The 13,187-nt window shown below is 44.0% G+C and overlaps 1 protein-coding gene across 3 annotated transcripts in view; it reads right to left on the bottom strand.

The window, feature by feature from the left end:
• Nucleotides 1–11,694, bottom strand: part of LOC125993716 (dmX-like protein 1) — a 30,202-nt gene extending 18,508 nt beyond the window's left edge. For 2 of the 3 annotated variants that reach the window (XM_049762536.2, XM_049762538.2), the window contains exons 1-20: nt 11,301–11,694; nt 10,100–10,271; nt 9,777–9,902; nt 8,678–8,755; nt 8,436–8,514; nt 8,234–8,354; nt 8,014–8,080; nt 7,761–7,945; nt 6,346–6,535; nt 5,792–5,948; nt 5,464–5,640; nt 5,111–5,349; nt 3,989–4,682; nt 3,324–3,445; nt 3,085–3,174; nt 2,615–2,717; nt 2,405–2,524; nt 1,848–2,066; nt 533–1,749; nt 147–405 (exon numbers count right to left, since the gene is read on the bottom strand). In XM_049762536.2, the coding sequence (XP_049618493.1) occupies nt 147–405; nt 533–1,749; nt 1,848–2,066; nt 2,405–2,524; nt 2,615–2,717; nt 3,085–3,174; nt 3,324–3,445; nt 3,989–4,682; nt 5,111–5,349; nt 5,464–5,640; nt 5,792–5,948; nt 6,346–6,535; nt 7,761–7,945; nt 8,014–8,080; nt 8,234–8,354; nt 8,436–8,514; nt 8,678–8,755; nt 9,777–9,902; nt 10,100–10,186 (4,330 nt within the window). In that variant the 5' untranslated portion in view covers nt 10,187–10,271; nt 11,301–11,694. Of the gene's footprint in view, nt 1–146; nt 406–532; nt 1,750–1,847; nt 2,067–2,404; nt 2,525–2,614; nt 2,718–3,084; nt 3,175–3,323; nt 3,446–3,988; nt 4,683–5,110; nt 5,350–5,463; nt 5,641–5,791; nt 5,949–6,345; nt 6,536–7,760; nt 7,946–8,013; nt 8,081–8,233; nt 8,355–8,435; nt 8,515–8,677; nt 8,756–9,776; nt 9,903–10,099; nt 10,306–11,300 lie in introns of all 3 variants that reach the window. The other variant, XM_049762537.2, reaches the window with a different exon arrangement.
• Nucleotides 11,695–13,187: the final 1,493 nt, after the last annotated feature.

The raw sequence follows: 13,187 nt of genomic DNA, 5'->3' as shown, positions 1-13,187 counted from the left end.
AATATATTCTACGATTACTATAGTGTGGCCCTAAATGACACGAGGGAGGCTAAAAAGACAACAAAATGCTACATTTTCACACAATGCGGTTTGCCAAAAGTTACCTTGCTGCATATTTCAAAAATGGATTCATAGTGACGACTGACCAGGCTTTGAGGGCGTGTCCTCGTCAGATGCAAGAAGGGCATAGAGAGGAAGAGGAGGAATGGAGCTGATCTCTGTATAATCCGGTGTGGAATTCTCATCTTTGCCAAACATCTTCCTTTCCCTGGCGGTGCTCCCGCCTGCACTAATCGTTCGAGAGCGTACGCGTTTCTCCGGGTTGGCGGTGTTGTCTTTAAGAGCCACGACTTCCCCAGCGATGCATTTGACCAGGTGGGAGAGGATGGCTTTGGCACGGTGAACCTTAGGTGACACACAAAAAGCATCAAAATTTGAAGAAACAACCTGTGTATCCATTATTATTTCAATATATTGACATTTGAATGGGAAAGCCCCAAAGCAAAGTGCTGCCGTGACGCAATACACTCACTTTTCCTAGATCCATGAGCTCCAGTAATTGTACTGGGTGGTACTGGGGCAGTGTGGGAAAGAGCTGGTGAGCTGCTTCAAACAGTCCGGAATCTTCCATCTCCAAGGGAAGGTCGTAGGCTGTTCGCTTCCCGCTGAGTTTCTGAGCCAGGCTCATCATTGACCTGGTCAGGGCTTTTTTAGGAGGGGCCAGTAAGGATGTGGGAGGCCCAAGACTGAGCCCATCCTCTTGGCTTTGTCTCACGGCTGAGACGATGGAGGACACGCTGCTGCAGATGTCCGTGTCCTGGCCAATTGCGGCATTGGGTTTGGGCGGTGCTGGGGGCTGCCACTGGGAGTAGACATGCATCTCACAGTCCATACCTACGACCAAGATGCCATCGCGTACCCACGAGAGGGAGACCGGGATGGGCGGTGAGCCTTCAACAGAGGAGACCAGGTCGACAGATCGAAGCAGAACCAGGCGCGACGCGCTTTGGTCTCGGCTGCCGTCAGATGTCAGGCAAAGCTCGGGAGGCTTTCCAGACAGACGTCCAAACATATAAATCTTTGTCCCTATGCCAACAGTCAGAACATGTGACCCATCTTCTTGGGAGACCCAGTCTAAGTGAACCGAACTCTTATGAGTAGAACCGAGGCAGTGCTCGTTAGGCAAAGATAAATCCGGAGACGAGGCGTTGCTAACATCAGTTTTATCCAAGACTATCGTCTGCTCTAGAATCCACTGTGAACCACCTGTGGATTCGCACTGGAAGATGGCGATGTAGACCAGCTGTTCTCTGGCGCTTGCTAAGGAAAGGCCCGGAGAGGCATTTGGGCTTTGCTGCACAGTCACGCTTGGAGTGATGTTGTTGTGGTACAAATAAGGTGAGGAAGCCAGGGCAGGAGGGAAAGTCAGAAGCGTGTGAGAGTTTAGCTGAGGTGTCAAGTTCAGAGGTGTGTCCGGCGTGGTGTGCCTGTAGGCGACTGCCATTCGTCCCGTGTGACAGCAGCTGACCTGAACGGGACGACCTGGCACGCTCACGGCACTGCAATTAGGAAGCGTCTCTTCCACCAGTAGAGCCCACTCCTCCCACTGATACACCAGCTTGTCATTGCCGCAAGTCTCGGATCCCGTGACGTTACACCTCCAGAAGCGCACCTTTCCGTCAGAACAGGAAGTCGCGAGGAGGTATGGCACACGGCCAGCTGGCAGAGAACACGATGCACTGAGGTGACCTAACAACGGGAGAGTCGAGAGAACGAGTTCAAACCATCGGGACCGAGCGCTGTTGCGAAAAGCAGCAAAATAACCTGGATTTTTTTGAACAGCTCACCTGCTGAGGGCGTAACGCTGATGGCCTCCACCCCGACTGGCAAAGGCAATTCTTGGCTGTAGAGTCTCTGGGTGGTGAGGCCGAGGCGACATGCGCTCTGCAGATTGGACGTGCAGGGTTTACTCTTCTGAATTATCGGCGAGCTGAAGGTTTCAAAGTTAAACTGAGAGCGGCTGGTTGAAGCAGCTGTGGGGGCGTCTCGCGGGGAGAGAGTCTCGTCTGCGAAAACAGCAAAAGGCAAACTAACTTTTTGATCAAATCTTTCTCAGACATCCGGCAGACTTGCTTTGATCTATTAAAGGATGCTTGCTAAAATACGCAGTTCGCCCAAAAATGTGATGATATGAACGTTATGAATTTTTACGATTATAATTCCGAGAAATGCATTCCATATATTTATTTTTCCAATATTGTCATTTCTCCAGACTGAAAGATGAGGTCCTTTTTGATCACAAAAGGATTAAATCATAAACTCAATCTATTGAAATGGATACAGTATTTACCTGGTACATTTGACTAGATATGGAAGAGTCTAGATAAACGTAAACAGTACACACCCATGGTGACGGGTTTAGCCGCGAGATGAAGATGCCACATCTGTAGGAGGGACTGGCCACTTGGGGTTAACTCAACAACCACGAGAAAAAAACTTGCAGCAAAAGTGGGCTTGTCATGACCTGCGGGAAGCACAGAGAATATGAATAGAGAAAGAAAGACCTACTATTAAAAAAACAACAACCCCATGATATATTAAACGTTGTCTATACCGGAACGAGATGAATCCGTCATTTCCTGCCAGTTGCCTGGTCTCTCGTTGCCGAGTATTAGATCCTCCTCAAATACGTGCAAGAGCTGGGTCTCCTTTCCCTGCTGTAGAGGACAAAAGCAGCCATTAAAATACAGACGCTTGATGACAGGCTTCATCCGCTGTGCAGTAGATCTACGTTGACACAACGTGTTAACGTTACATACACAAACAGGAAAACCAAAATGCTTCAGGGGACTTAAGACATTTGTTGTTTTTCCTTCATGGTTGACCTTTCACAGAGGATCAAAGTTTACTACTGACTGTTTCATGCCACAATTTGCGCAAAGACCTTAGCACAGACATATTAAAAATCTCTGTCAACTTAATGTGCTTCTTTTTCTCCCCCCATTTTCCATGTGAAAAACTTGTTTTGGACCTTATAGAGGATAAATACTGCTGCCCCCCCACCATGCAACAATGTTTACTTACAAAGTCGGTAACGGCATCCAGCTCAATGATACACCCCGGTTTGGCTGTCGACTGCTGACTGACGATGTTGAACACCTCGCCGACATATTTCTAAAGTGAAATGGACACAAATGAAGCCGCAAGCATTCCCAGCAGCAACAGTAAAGTATCTCAATGCTTCTGTGGTGAGGTCCGACGGGAGACATAGATCAGATTTGTGTACACCCTATGGAGTATGAAGTGGGCTGGTGCAAACTTACTGATATCTCAGGATTGGAGAGCTCGCTGAGGAGTTTCTTGGCTTCAATAACGGCCTGATAAAGCCTGAGTGAGTGGCCGTCACTTGCGACAAAGCAGGCGCTGGGAGAGTTACAATAAGCACCTGAAAGCGGAGAGAGGATTACATGTCTTTCTTTCAAATGCCATCTTTCAAAGCTGCCATTTATACTTTCAAATGAAATTTTCAAATCAATACTAGAGAGTGTATCGTTCAAATCCCCTGAAGGTTAGGGGAAGGCCGAAAGTAAGTTGATGGATCTCTTTTTCTGTATATCTGATGATATTACAACTATGGCTGGAATGGGGGGGGGGGAATGTCCTCCTCTTAAATCCTACTACAGAAATAATTTTTGGGGATAGATTTATTTTAATATACATTGTTTGCTGAATTATTGCCTGTCAACATGCTGTACGCATAAATGCCATGAGGGCATATCTGATGTATTTGCAAAATCAATGCTTAAAAGCTCAGTTTCATTTTACGAATTAAAAGCCACTAACGTGAGAAAATGGCATCGATTGGGCGGAATGGCTCAAGCGTCAACGGCAAGTAAAGCCATTTAGGTACCAGGCAGTGGAAATTGTGTAGTAAAAGTAATGAAGCTAATCCTGAGCAAATTCCGGTGATAAAATAAAATATCCATACCTAAACAACTGCTGGGGATGAGTGTGGGCAGCCAGGCGACGTTAGCAAACGCTGAGGCATGAAGAGAATTGATCCGGGCCAACTCAGACACTCCCCCGGACAGGGATAGCGGCCCCACGGGGTCAACCCTCCACAAAATCAGCTCGCTGTAGATTGCGTTTGGATCCTGCGAAACGCTACCAAGGGACAACCGGCTGGACCGTGAGCCGCGGGAACCGGAGGAGACCTCTGGCGGGGCGAGGATGCTGTCCACCTCAGGGGATCGCAAGGCGTTGTGGTGTGAGGTGGTGAGAAGTAGCGGCAATACAGAGTGACACGCCAGGTCGTTTAGGTGGAAGCGGTGGCCGCAGTACCTGGACTTGTGAGACACACTGAGCACCGTGGAGAAAGCGGAGTCTTCCGCAAAACTCACCCCCCACTGGTTGAGGGAGCCGTCATCATGCTTGGATATCATCAGCACGTTGGGAGTGAAAATGCTCAACCTAAGACTGCTGCACGGTGCCACTTTCACTTGACGGCCATAACTGATGAGCGCCGATTTATTTTGGGGCAACGTGTTCCCGGGTGGTCGTTGTCTGCCGTGTTGGATGGCCAAATCCACGTTCTTGTTGCAAGCGTACATGACCACACTGTGACTGAGGGAGATGGCGTCCCCTGCGGGAAAGGCCACGGGGATACGGGACACAAAGGACACCTGGGAGAGAGACCAGGACAAAATAGGATCAAATAAAATTTGTGACTCAGCATTAAGAGGAGACAATAAATGTGACAAAGCTGACTGAAAGTCATACCAACATTATTTCTGATTTCTTGAATGACAAAAAAAAAAAAAGAATCAAGAGAAGAAATGTTACCAAGACTGAAAATATGACTTTAAAAATAACATTTTGTATGCACAGAAATAATATTCAAGAATGAAAGCTGACATTCCGAGTGGCATATTTTGTGACTGACGGCTATAAACTCTATATATTCACATTTCACATCGAATCCAAATGCATCAAGGGGCCCGATTTCGATGTGTCGCGTATAATTAGGAATGCAATCATCTGACTGTCTTAGATGTCACCTGGTTTAACTTCTTGATTGAGTGGAGCAATTTTCTTTTCGCAAGGCAAGTACCTGAGCTTGTCTAAACATTCCGGGATGATATTCATCTAGCCAGTCCACATTCCAGACCAACAGAGAGCCGTCCATGGGATGGATGCTGAACAACATGTCTGCCCCTTTGTTCCACTCGTCCAAAAGCACGTCCACGTGGTGCTCCACTGCTGCAAAGTGGGGCTCCATGACATCGGGGCCTTGAGGGTCACTCGGCTTGCTCGCCACTTCATCGTCATAATTGTCTTCATTGCTGAGCTCTGGGAGATGAACGAAGACCACGTGCAAGACAAAAGCAAAAAAAAAAAGCAAATGAAGAACGAGAAAGCACATTTTCAAACACATGCTCCTATAAATGGATGCTAACTCTGTACCTTGCTGAGAGCAATCGTTCTGTTGCTCCAGGCTGCCGCGAAACTGTTGCAGGAACACTTCCATAGCTAAGGTGAAGTGAAGCTCTTTGTTGTTCAGCCAGTGGACAATGAAAAGACCTCCTGGCTCCTCATCCTCCCCGGCACTCAGGGACGATATGGAGGGAAGCAGTGGAATGTCTGCATTTGATGGGGAAATGTTAATGCAATATATACAGAAAAAAATAAAGATGTCAGATGCCTTTTAAATCATAACACAACTTCCATGTTAAGTAACAGGGAGGCAAATTCGGAGAGATTCAGCTTGTGACATGGATGGGATGAGTCCAACCTGTGGCAGGGTTGATGCTGGCCGCTATGTGAAAGTGACAGAGCGCATTGGCGTGGGGAAGGTTATCGCCGCTCTTCTTGTGGTTGGAGTGTCGGTTTTGGTTGTAGGACAGGCAGCCGGAGAGCGAGGGCTGTGGCGCATCCCGGAAAAAAGCAGGCTGAAAAAGAATATCAAATTAGAGTGAGCCCTTATATTTAGAAAGCAGTAAAAAGCTTTGAGTTGTGAATAAGTGATTAATGACGGGCACAGTGCAACTTGGGCGCATCACGCTTCTGTCAAGACTAAAACATTCTTTGGAGATAAGGTCACGTAAATAATGAACTACTTTCAAAATCAACAAGGCTCGTAGAGTATTTTGACTAAATTTGTGGGTAGACGTTCAAAACAGCATTGAAAAAAGAGGAAATATTTTCTAAAAAATAAAAAATATTGGGGAAGGGGCATTCCCCCGCCCCGCCTCTTTTTTTTTTCTTTTCATATTGAGTGTTTATCAGCGTGGGTTTAGATGATAATGGATTTCAATAGATGTCACTTGTAAGTGTAAAGTTGCCCACTTCCTGTGCTGTCCCTGCTTGCGTTCTCCCATTGCAGATCCTGCTGGAAGAGCTGGCACATCTTTGAGCGTCGCTGTGCTGGTTACCATGGTGACCCGCGAGGAGGCTGTCCGCCGGCAACAGTGTCTCGGCCCAGAGCCGACACACACTGTCCTTACAGCTGGTGAGCAGGACATTACACACTGAACCCCTGTAAGGAAAGAGCAAAGGTCAAGCCATTAAAGAAGGTCAGTGGGGTAAAAGTCAAGTGCTTGTCACAGGAAGACACAATACAACCGCACAGTTTTGGAGTTCAGTTAACATCATTACATTTTCAATTAAGAGTCTTCAATAAACCTACCATGCATGCTATTTTTACTGGGATGAGCTGAGTATGATGTGAGCTTCGTAATTAAAGTTTTATAAGATATTCCTTTCCTTTGTGAGGAATACTTCCAACAAAGTAAAATAAACATCTTTTGAATGATCATGTTTTCCTTTCATGGAAATAATCATGACACCAATGATAAAAGTATATTATCTGTATTATTTCAATTGCTCATCCAATGAGAATCTGTAAGATAGATGAGGAATGGCATTGTCAAGCAGTATTGGTAATAGAATTAGAATCGCTAAATTTGTATTGATCAAATACGAAAAATTAAAAAGTACACAGACGGAATGTTTAACACACAAGCGCTGAAGGGCACAGTAGAAATGTGGGTGGAGGCGAACAGAAACTCCTTCTCTTCCACCCTTTTGTAGGTTGACCTTAAAAACCCTCAAAGCCCTCTCAAAGCAAGCAAATCTAATATCCTGATAATAATCTAATTTTGCTAATATTTTGGCCTAGAGAAGTAATATTCCTGAAAACGCTCAGGGCTGAACATAATCGAGCCTAACCCTCCATCATGTGCTTGTTATGTTGGTTTTGTTCCAGCTCCATCTGAATCTCTAAACAGCTTAGCGAGCCCCAGGTTACTGTTGTCAAGGCTAACTGGCTGTTTGGCTCTTGGCCCGACATAGCTGGCAAAGAGGCCGATGCAAATCCACGTTTTTGGCCAAAGTTTCAACAGAAGGAGAAGTGAGTCAATTCAAGTGTTAGGTTTGCTCAGTGGAACTCTCCATTGTCTCGTGCAAATTATGTGGAATGAATTAATTGTTCACTGCCACGTCCGGGAATGCTGCCCTGGGCAGAGTGCTTGGGCTCTCAAAAGAAGAAATAACAAACACGCCAATTATTCTGCTAGTGGGATGTGCTGTACTCTTCTGGGGGTCAAAGTGCTGCTCAACGTACCGAGGACTTGGGAAAACAAGTTCCTTTGGCATAAGTAAATACAGATATATCACGAAATACATGTGTTGAATTGTGAAGTTTTCCAACATCAGTACAAAAAAACTAAATTGTCAAAATGCTATCTCTGTATTTTGCATACCGTGGCATGTACTTGCTGGTCTTCCTCCAGGAAAAGCCAATAACGGAACGTGGATGGGCCAGGTACACAAAGGAAAAGCTTATCTCTCCCTGGGAGTCCACACCGGATTCTGGAGGCATGAGAAGTCTGAAACTTCCAGACTTCCACTTACTCGTACTGTACCACACTTTCACTAGACAGTCATCCTGGGGAAAAAATAGCCAAGACGATTATGACCTATATTGGCTGATCATAATCAAATCAGGTCACTCACCTGCCCTGCAGTAGCAAAGAATTCTCCATCAGGAGAGAACTTCATCAGACTGACTGGAGAGGCTGTCCTGTAGACACATAAAGTTATCATTTTAACCTCCATTACTTTGCAATGTCTAAAAATAAAGCTAAATATGAATTTAATACAATATACTTCCATGTAAGACCTTGGGCGGAACATATATGATTTGTACAAATAATGAAGCAGCACCAGGACTTACTTGCTTTGCCAGATACACCTCCAAGCACAATGACTGTCATTTATTTGTGCCTGCTTTCCTCCTTCAGCGTCAAAATGAGACCATAACTGCAGGGAACTGGAGCCCGTTAAAAGCATGCTCCCTGCGCAGATAAAAACACAGGCGCGCGCTGGGACTCCAAAAGAAAAGGTTTTTGAACGTAGAGCGGGGCTATGTGGTGTACCTTTGGGGTGCCACGCCAGGTTATGCACCATAGACTGCAAAACAAACTGGCCAGTCTTCTGCCATTGGCAGTTCAACGTCTGTGCACAAACAGAGGCTAATATTAGCATGTGCAATGTGACGTGCACGTGATCAGAGCGCAGTGCGCTGGGGCTCCAATCAAAGGAGTACTGTGCAAAACAATTAACAGACTTCCCTGGTGTGATCGAAATTTCACGATACAATGAAATGGTGGCTACTTACTGTCAGCGACGTGTCTTTTTGATCGGGATGCTGAACTGGCTCAAAAATGCATACGATGCTTCCATAGGAAGCTGCAATCTGCCGGCAGACAAAAATGACACGTGTGATTTATCACAACAGGACAATATGAAACAAACCGGAAGAAAACTGTAGCGGACAGATTCGTGTATGACGAATCCTGAATATACAGGCAACAAGTTAAAAATGCCTCAAGCCTATATTAAGAAAATACTGAGTCAACCGTGCAATGTCTATCATGCAAACTTCCCCATGATTGATTCATTCAGGACTACATGTGCAATGGTCACCAGACCTAATGGGTGGCATTTTCTATATAGTAATGAACACAATGAACAAGACTCTTTCTAAAACACAGGGCTCTGGTCATGAAGGCATAACAATAATGTTAAGTGCATCATAAAGTGGCGTGCATGAAGGGACACAAGAACATTTGCATCTTTTATTCGGATTTTAATCAATGTTTAACCCACAGTGAAATCACTTTACTCGCAATTATTATTCACTAAAGCATTCTACTTTAAAATTGGTTGAGAGGTCTACAGAAGATACAGAGAAAATCAGAATGTATTGACAATAAGGTCAGGAAAGCCTCAATCTTGTGAGACTATAGATAAAAAAAAACATATCTCTACAAGAGCAGAGCTCTAATGCTACAGTAGTTATTTTGTAAGTTTTGAGAAAAAATATCTAATGGGATGTGAAACAGTCCTGATCTTAAATGTCAATATTGGCTTCTTATATTATTAATTTTATAATCTATTTTATATCTAATACTTTTGTGGCAGTTGAGTCACTGGAAATCTTAACTGTAGTGGGAATTGGGATACACAGCTCCTCTTCTTTTGGCCTTTTTTTTTTTCTCTTTCAAAATAACTAGGGGCATATGACAAACAATGTGAAACTCGTGAGCATATTGATGTGGTGGAACTAATGCCATTTTTATGAAAATGTCTAATAAAATGTCAGTATGGCTCCTTTGTTACATGTTATTTCCAGATGTGTCTCTTAAATATGTAAGGCCGAAATAATCCATCATTGAAAGTAATCAAAATGGCATCACCGGGAAAGTTGCTCCTACCTGTCCTCCCTGCAGCGAGCAGTCGACACATCCCACCTGGATATTTCCATGTTTGGCCCCTGGAATGATCTGCACTCGTTCAAAGTCACTGCCCAAAATGACCACGTCACAACCAGAAGCATAGGCCTATGGAGACAGACGAGAGGAAGCGGGGAGGACGAGGTCAAACGGATACCTTGACATTCACTTTGAGGTGACACGTTTTGATTAGCCAAGCTGCTGTACCTTTACATAAGAATTATACTGAACTCAAATACCACTGTAATGATTGAAACAGACCAGACTGGCTTGGGAAGAAATATGTAGGAATTACTGCAACCTACCGTGAATGGCACATTGTTGACACTCCCGACAGAGAAACAATTGTCCCCAGGGTTAACGGCCCCTGTGAGGACCTGATGAAGATTCATGGCCCCGGTGAATGCTCCTTCCCTCCTACTTTTTGCCAACAGTCTTCATCTTCATCCGTGGCCTGAAATGGGATGTGGCCAGGCCCTAAGGGAGAGAGGAAAGGAGGCACCGATGAAGCCTGATGACAACAGAATGTTTTGGTAACTGTCAAGCTGAGAGCATATCACCAACGGGAGCGTAGAACAAAAAGTACGAATAACGGTTTCAAGGTTCTTATCATCAAAAACACACTTGGGGAAGTAATACTACTTCGCACATGGGGCTAAATATGATAATGGTGGTTTTGTTTTGTTTCAGAAATACTTTCTACCTAAGTCCAAAGTCCAAACTAGGGCACAATTACTGCTTTGTGCAATAATACCGTGAAAACAGGAAATAAGCTCAAGCAGCCTTTTGATGCGGTTAGCATCATTTATGAAAAAGCTTACCAAAATTTTTTTTGTTTTTCTCAAGCAACAGAAGTCATCCTAGAGAGTCATCCACAGAGAGAACTAAAGTACACGTAAATGTCAAGAAGCAACGTAGACTGTTTTAAATGACTTAGTTTATAAATGTTGACTTTCGACTGACTTCGTTCAATATATATTACTGTATATTGCGTTTTAATTTACTGTTTTTACTGTCTTTGTGGTTGTACTATTATGTTAAATGTAAATCGCTTGTAACAGGCGCAGCTGTTGTGAAATGGGCTATATAAATAAAGTTGTATAGTATTGTATAATGACAAATAACAACCCAGGCTCAATAAAGGATGGAGAAATGGGGTAGGTGTACCTAATGGAGTGTCCACTAATAAACCGGTTTCTCAGTTTACATTGAAACACGGCTTAATGAGAGAGTTGCGCTTAACTGAACGAGAAAGTGGCCAATTCCATGTCCTGCTTCCTATGCAGTGGCCACTCACGTGATGGGTCGGCAGCACTACAACGCCGCACAAGAAGACATTTAACGCTGGCTTCACTCTTCACAGCCGTTTAGTCTTTTTACACCGAGGCTTCAGTACCCGTTTTCAAACTTGAACCAAATTGTGTCAACTCAACTGTCAAGTTTAACTAGCCCCCGTCATTGATAATCATGGGCTCATTCTCAACTAAATTTGCAACTCGTACTCACCTTATATTGCACTTTCCGACAATGCCCCGCCGATTTTATATCCACTGTCAGCGCCTCCTCGCCAGAGCAGGTTTGTATTCAGAGTTAACTATAGCTGTCCAAGCAAGAGGTTCGAACTAGTACCGATTTGGTCCACTCACTTAGCTAGCGTTAGCATGCTAGCCCTTGGAAGCTCTCTTTTCAAGCTATCCGTAACACGGGCAACTTTAGAGCAAGACTGACACACACATATTAAGCTCTCGAAAAGCCCCGGTTGCTTAAATTGTTGCTCCTTCCCCAACGCTAAACCACAAGGAAGGAGCCAACCTCTCCTCAAGGTTAGCAAATAGAAAGCTTCATCAGAGGAGGCTATGTTGGCGATGCGTCATGATAGTGACCGTGGCGCTACAGTGCATTGTGGGACTTGTAGTATTCGCAGAGGCGCTTGGACCGGTGTCACGTGACATGTCACCCCAGACGAGCCCGCGAAACAAGCGAAAATGAACAAGAAACAGAGATGTTTGGAAAGTTTCTTCGGAACAGGACAAAAAGCCCAATGAGGAGACGGAAGAAGAAGAGGCTACGACGTCTAAGAAATGGAAAGCTGTATTTAAAAGAAAATTTCTAGAGTCCTACTTAAAATATGGATTTATCGCCACAGGTGACTGACGCGCCAAGCCCAGGCTGCATAATATGTGGCGGCAAGCTACAGATTATGCATATTATATTATTATGTTAGATTATAATATAAATACGGATAAAACGGATAGTAGACCTCATTTTAAAAACATTTTACTATACAAACTGTCATTAAGCACATATTTGTACAATGAAACGTTTTTTTGTGTTGCTTTGTGTTTCCAGACCGGGCCCAGACAGAAGCTGATCAAAGCGCACCATTAATTGTAAGTATGTGTGCAAGGGTTTTGCAGACAAACAAAAAATAAATATTTACAAAACACATTCATATGCACAGCCATGACATTTGAGATGGTCAACGTTGAAGTGGCCGGGCATGTGAAAAGAAAGGATGATCACAAGGTGTCACTGTTGCCTATTTTGCCGTGCATCTTGAAGACTTAATTTGAAGTGTTAATCAAAAGTGATTTAAACTAATGAAACAGACATTTCCCCAATGACGGTAATAATTCACACAAAAGCAGTGCTGAGTTAAGAAGTAGTACAGGAGGCTTCAGAACAATTATTTTCAATTGGGGATAAATGGGAGCGACTTTGCCACTAAATGATGAAATGGCTGACACATCGTGACATTAGTGGAGGCTGGCAGCGTTTATTGTCACGGCGGTTGGATGATGAAAACAGTTGTGAAAGTAGGTCACATGATTGCTAAACATGTAGCTTTGCAGAATATGTGCACAAACGTTCCATCGTCTATCACTTCTGCTTTGTTTTCTGACCGCTGCCTGCCTGTCTGAAACGTTAAGCCATCATCATGTACCCCAAGCTTGTATTCTGTGTATCTCCAATCTCTGCTCACATGGGTTCAGGTTTTATTAGACAAGATCTCATAATGGACAACAGCACGGAAAAAACTGCAAGCATCAGCCAAGTGTACGCACAAATAGTGGTGAAAACAGGAAGTATGGCTGACTGGGGGAAAAATCAAGTTGTCAGTTTTTTCCATATGCTACTTTGAATGATTATGTGAGTCCAAGTGAATTATATTTTAGTGCAGGACTAAATCACGGTCATGCGATGCTGGTATACTTCATTCGTCCTACTTATAAATGGCATGCAAGTGTAAAAATAAGCTAGCCACAACTGTATATGAGTTTAAAAAATGAAGTAAATCTACTTTAAAGGTATAATAAAGAATGCATGCCATAGCTATTATGATCACAGCAACACAATCTTTTGATGTACAATGAAAAGACAATTAAAAAAAAT

Source organism: Syngnathus scovelli, chromosome 3 (assembly GCF_024217435.2).
Source record: "Syngnathus scovelli strain Florida chromosome 3, RoL_Ssco_1.2, whole genome shotgun sequence".
NCBI lineage: Eukaryota > Metazoa > Chordata > Actinopteri > Syngnathiformes > Syngnathidae > Syngnathus > Syngnathus scovelli.
The sequence above is the reverse complement of the archived record's forward strand: the minus strand, read 5'-3'. Positions and strand labels throughout refer to the sequence as shown.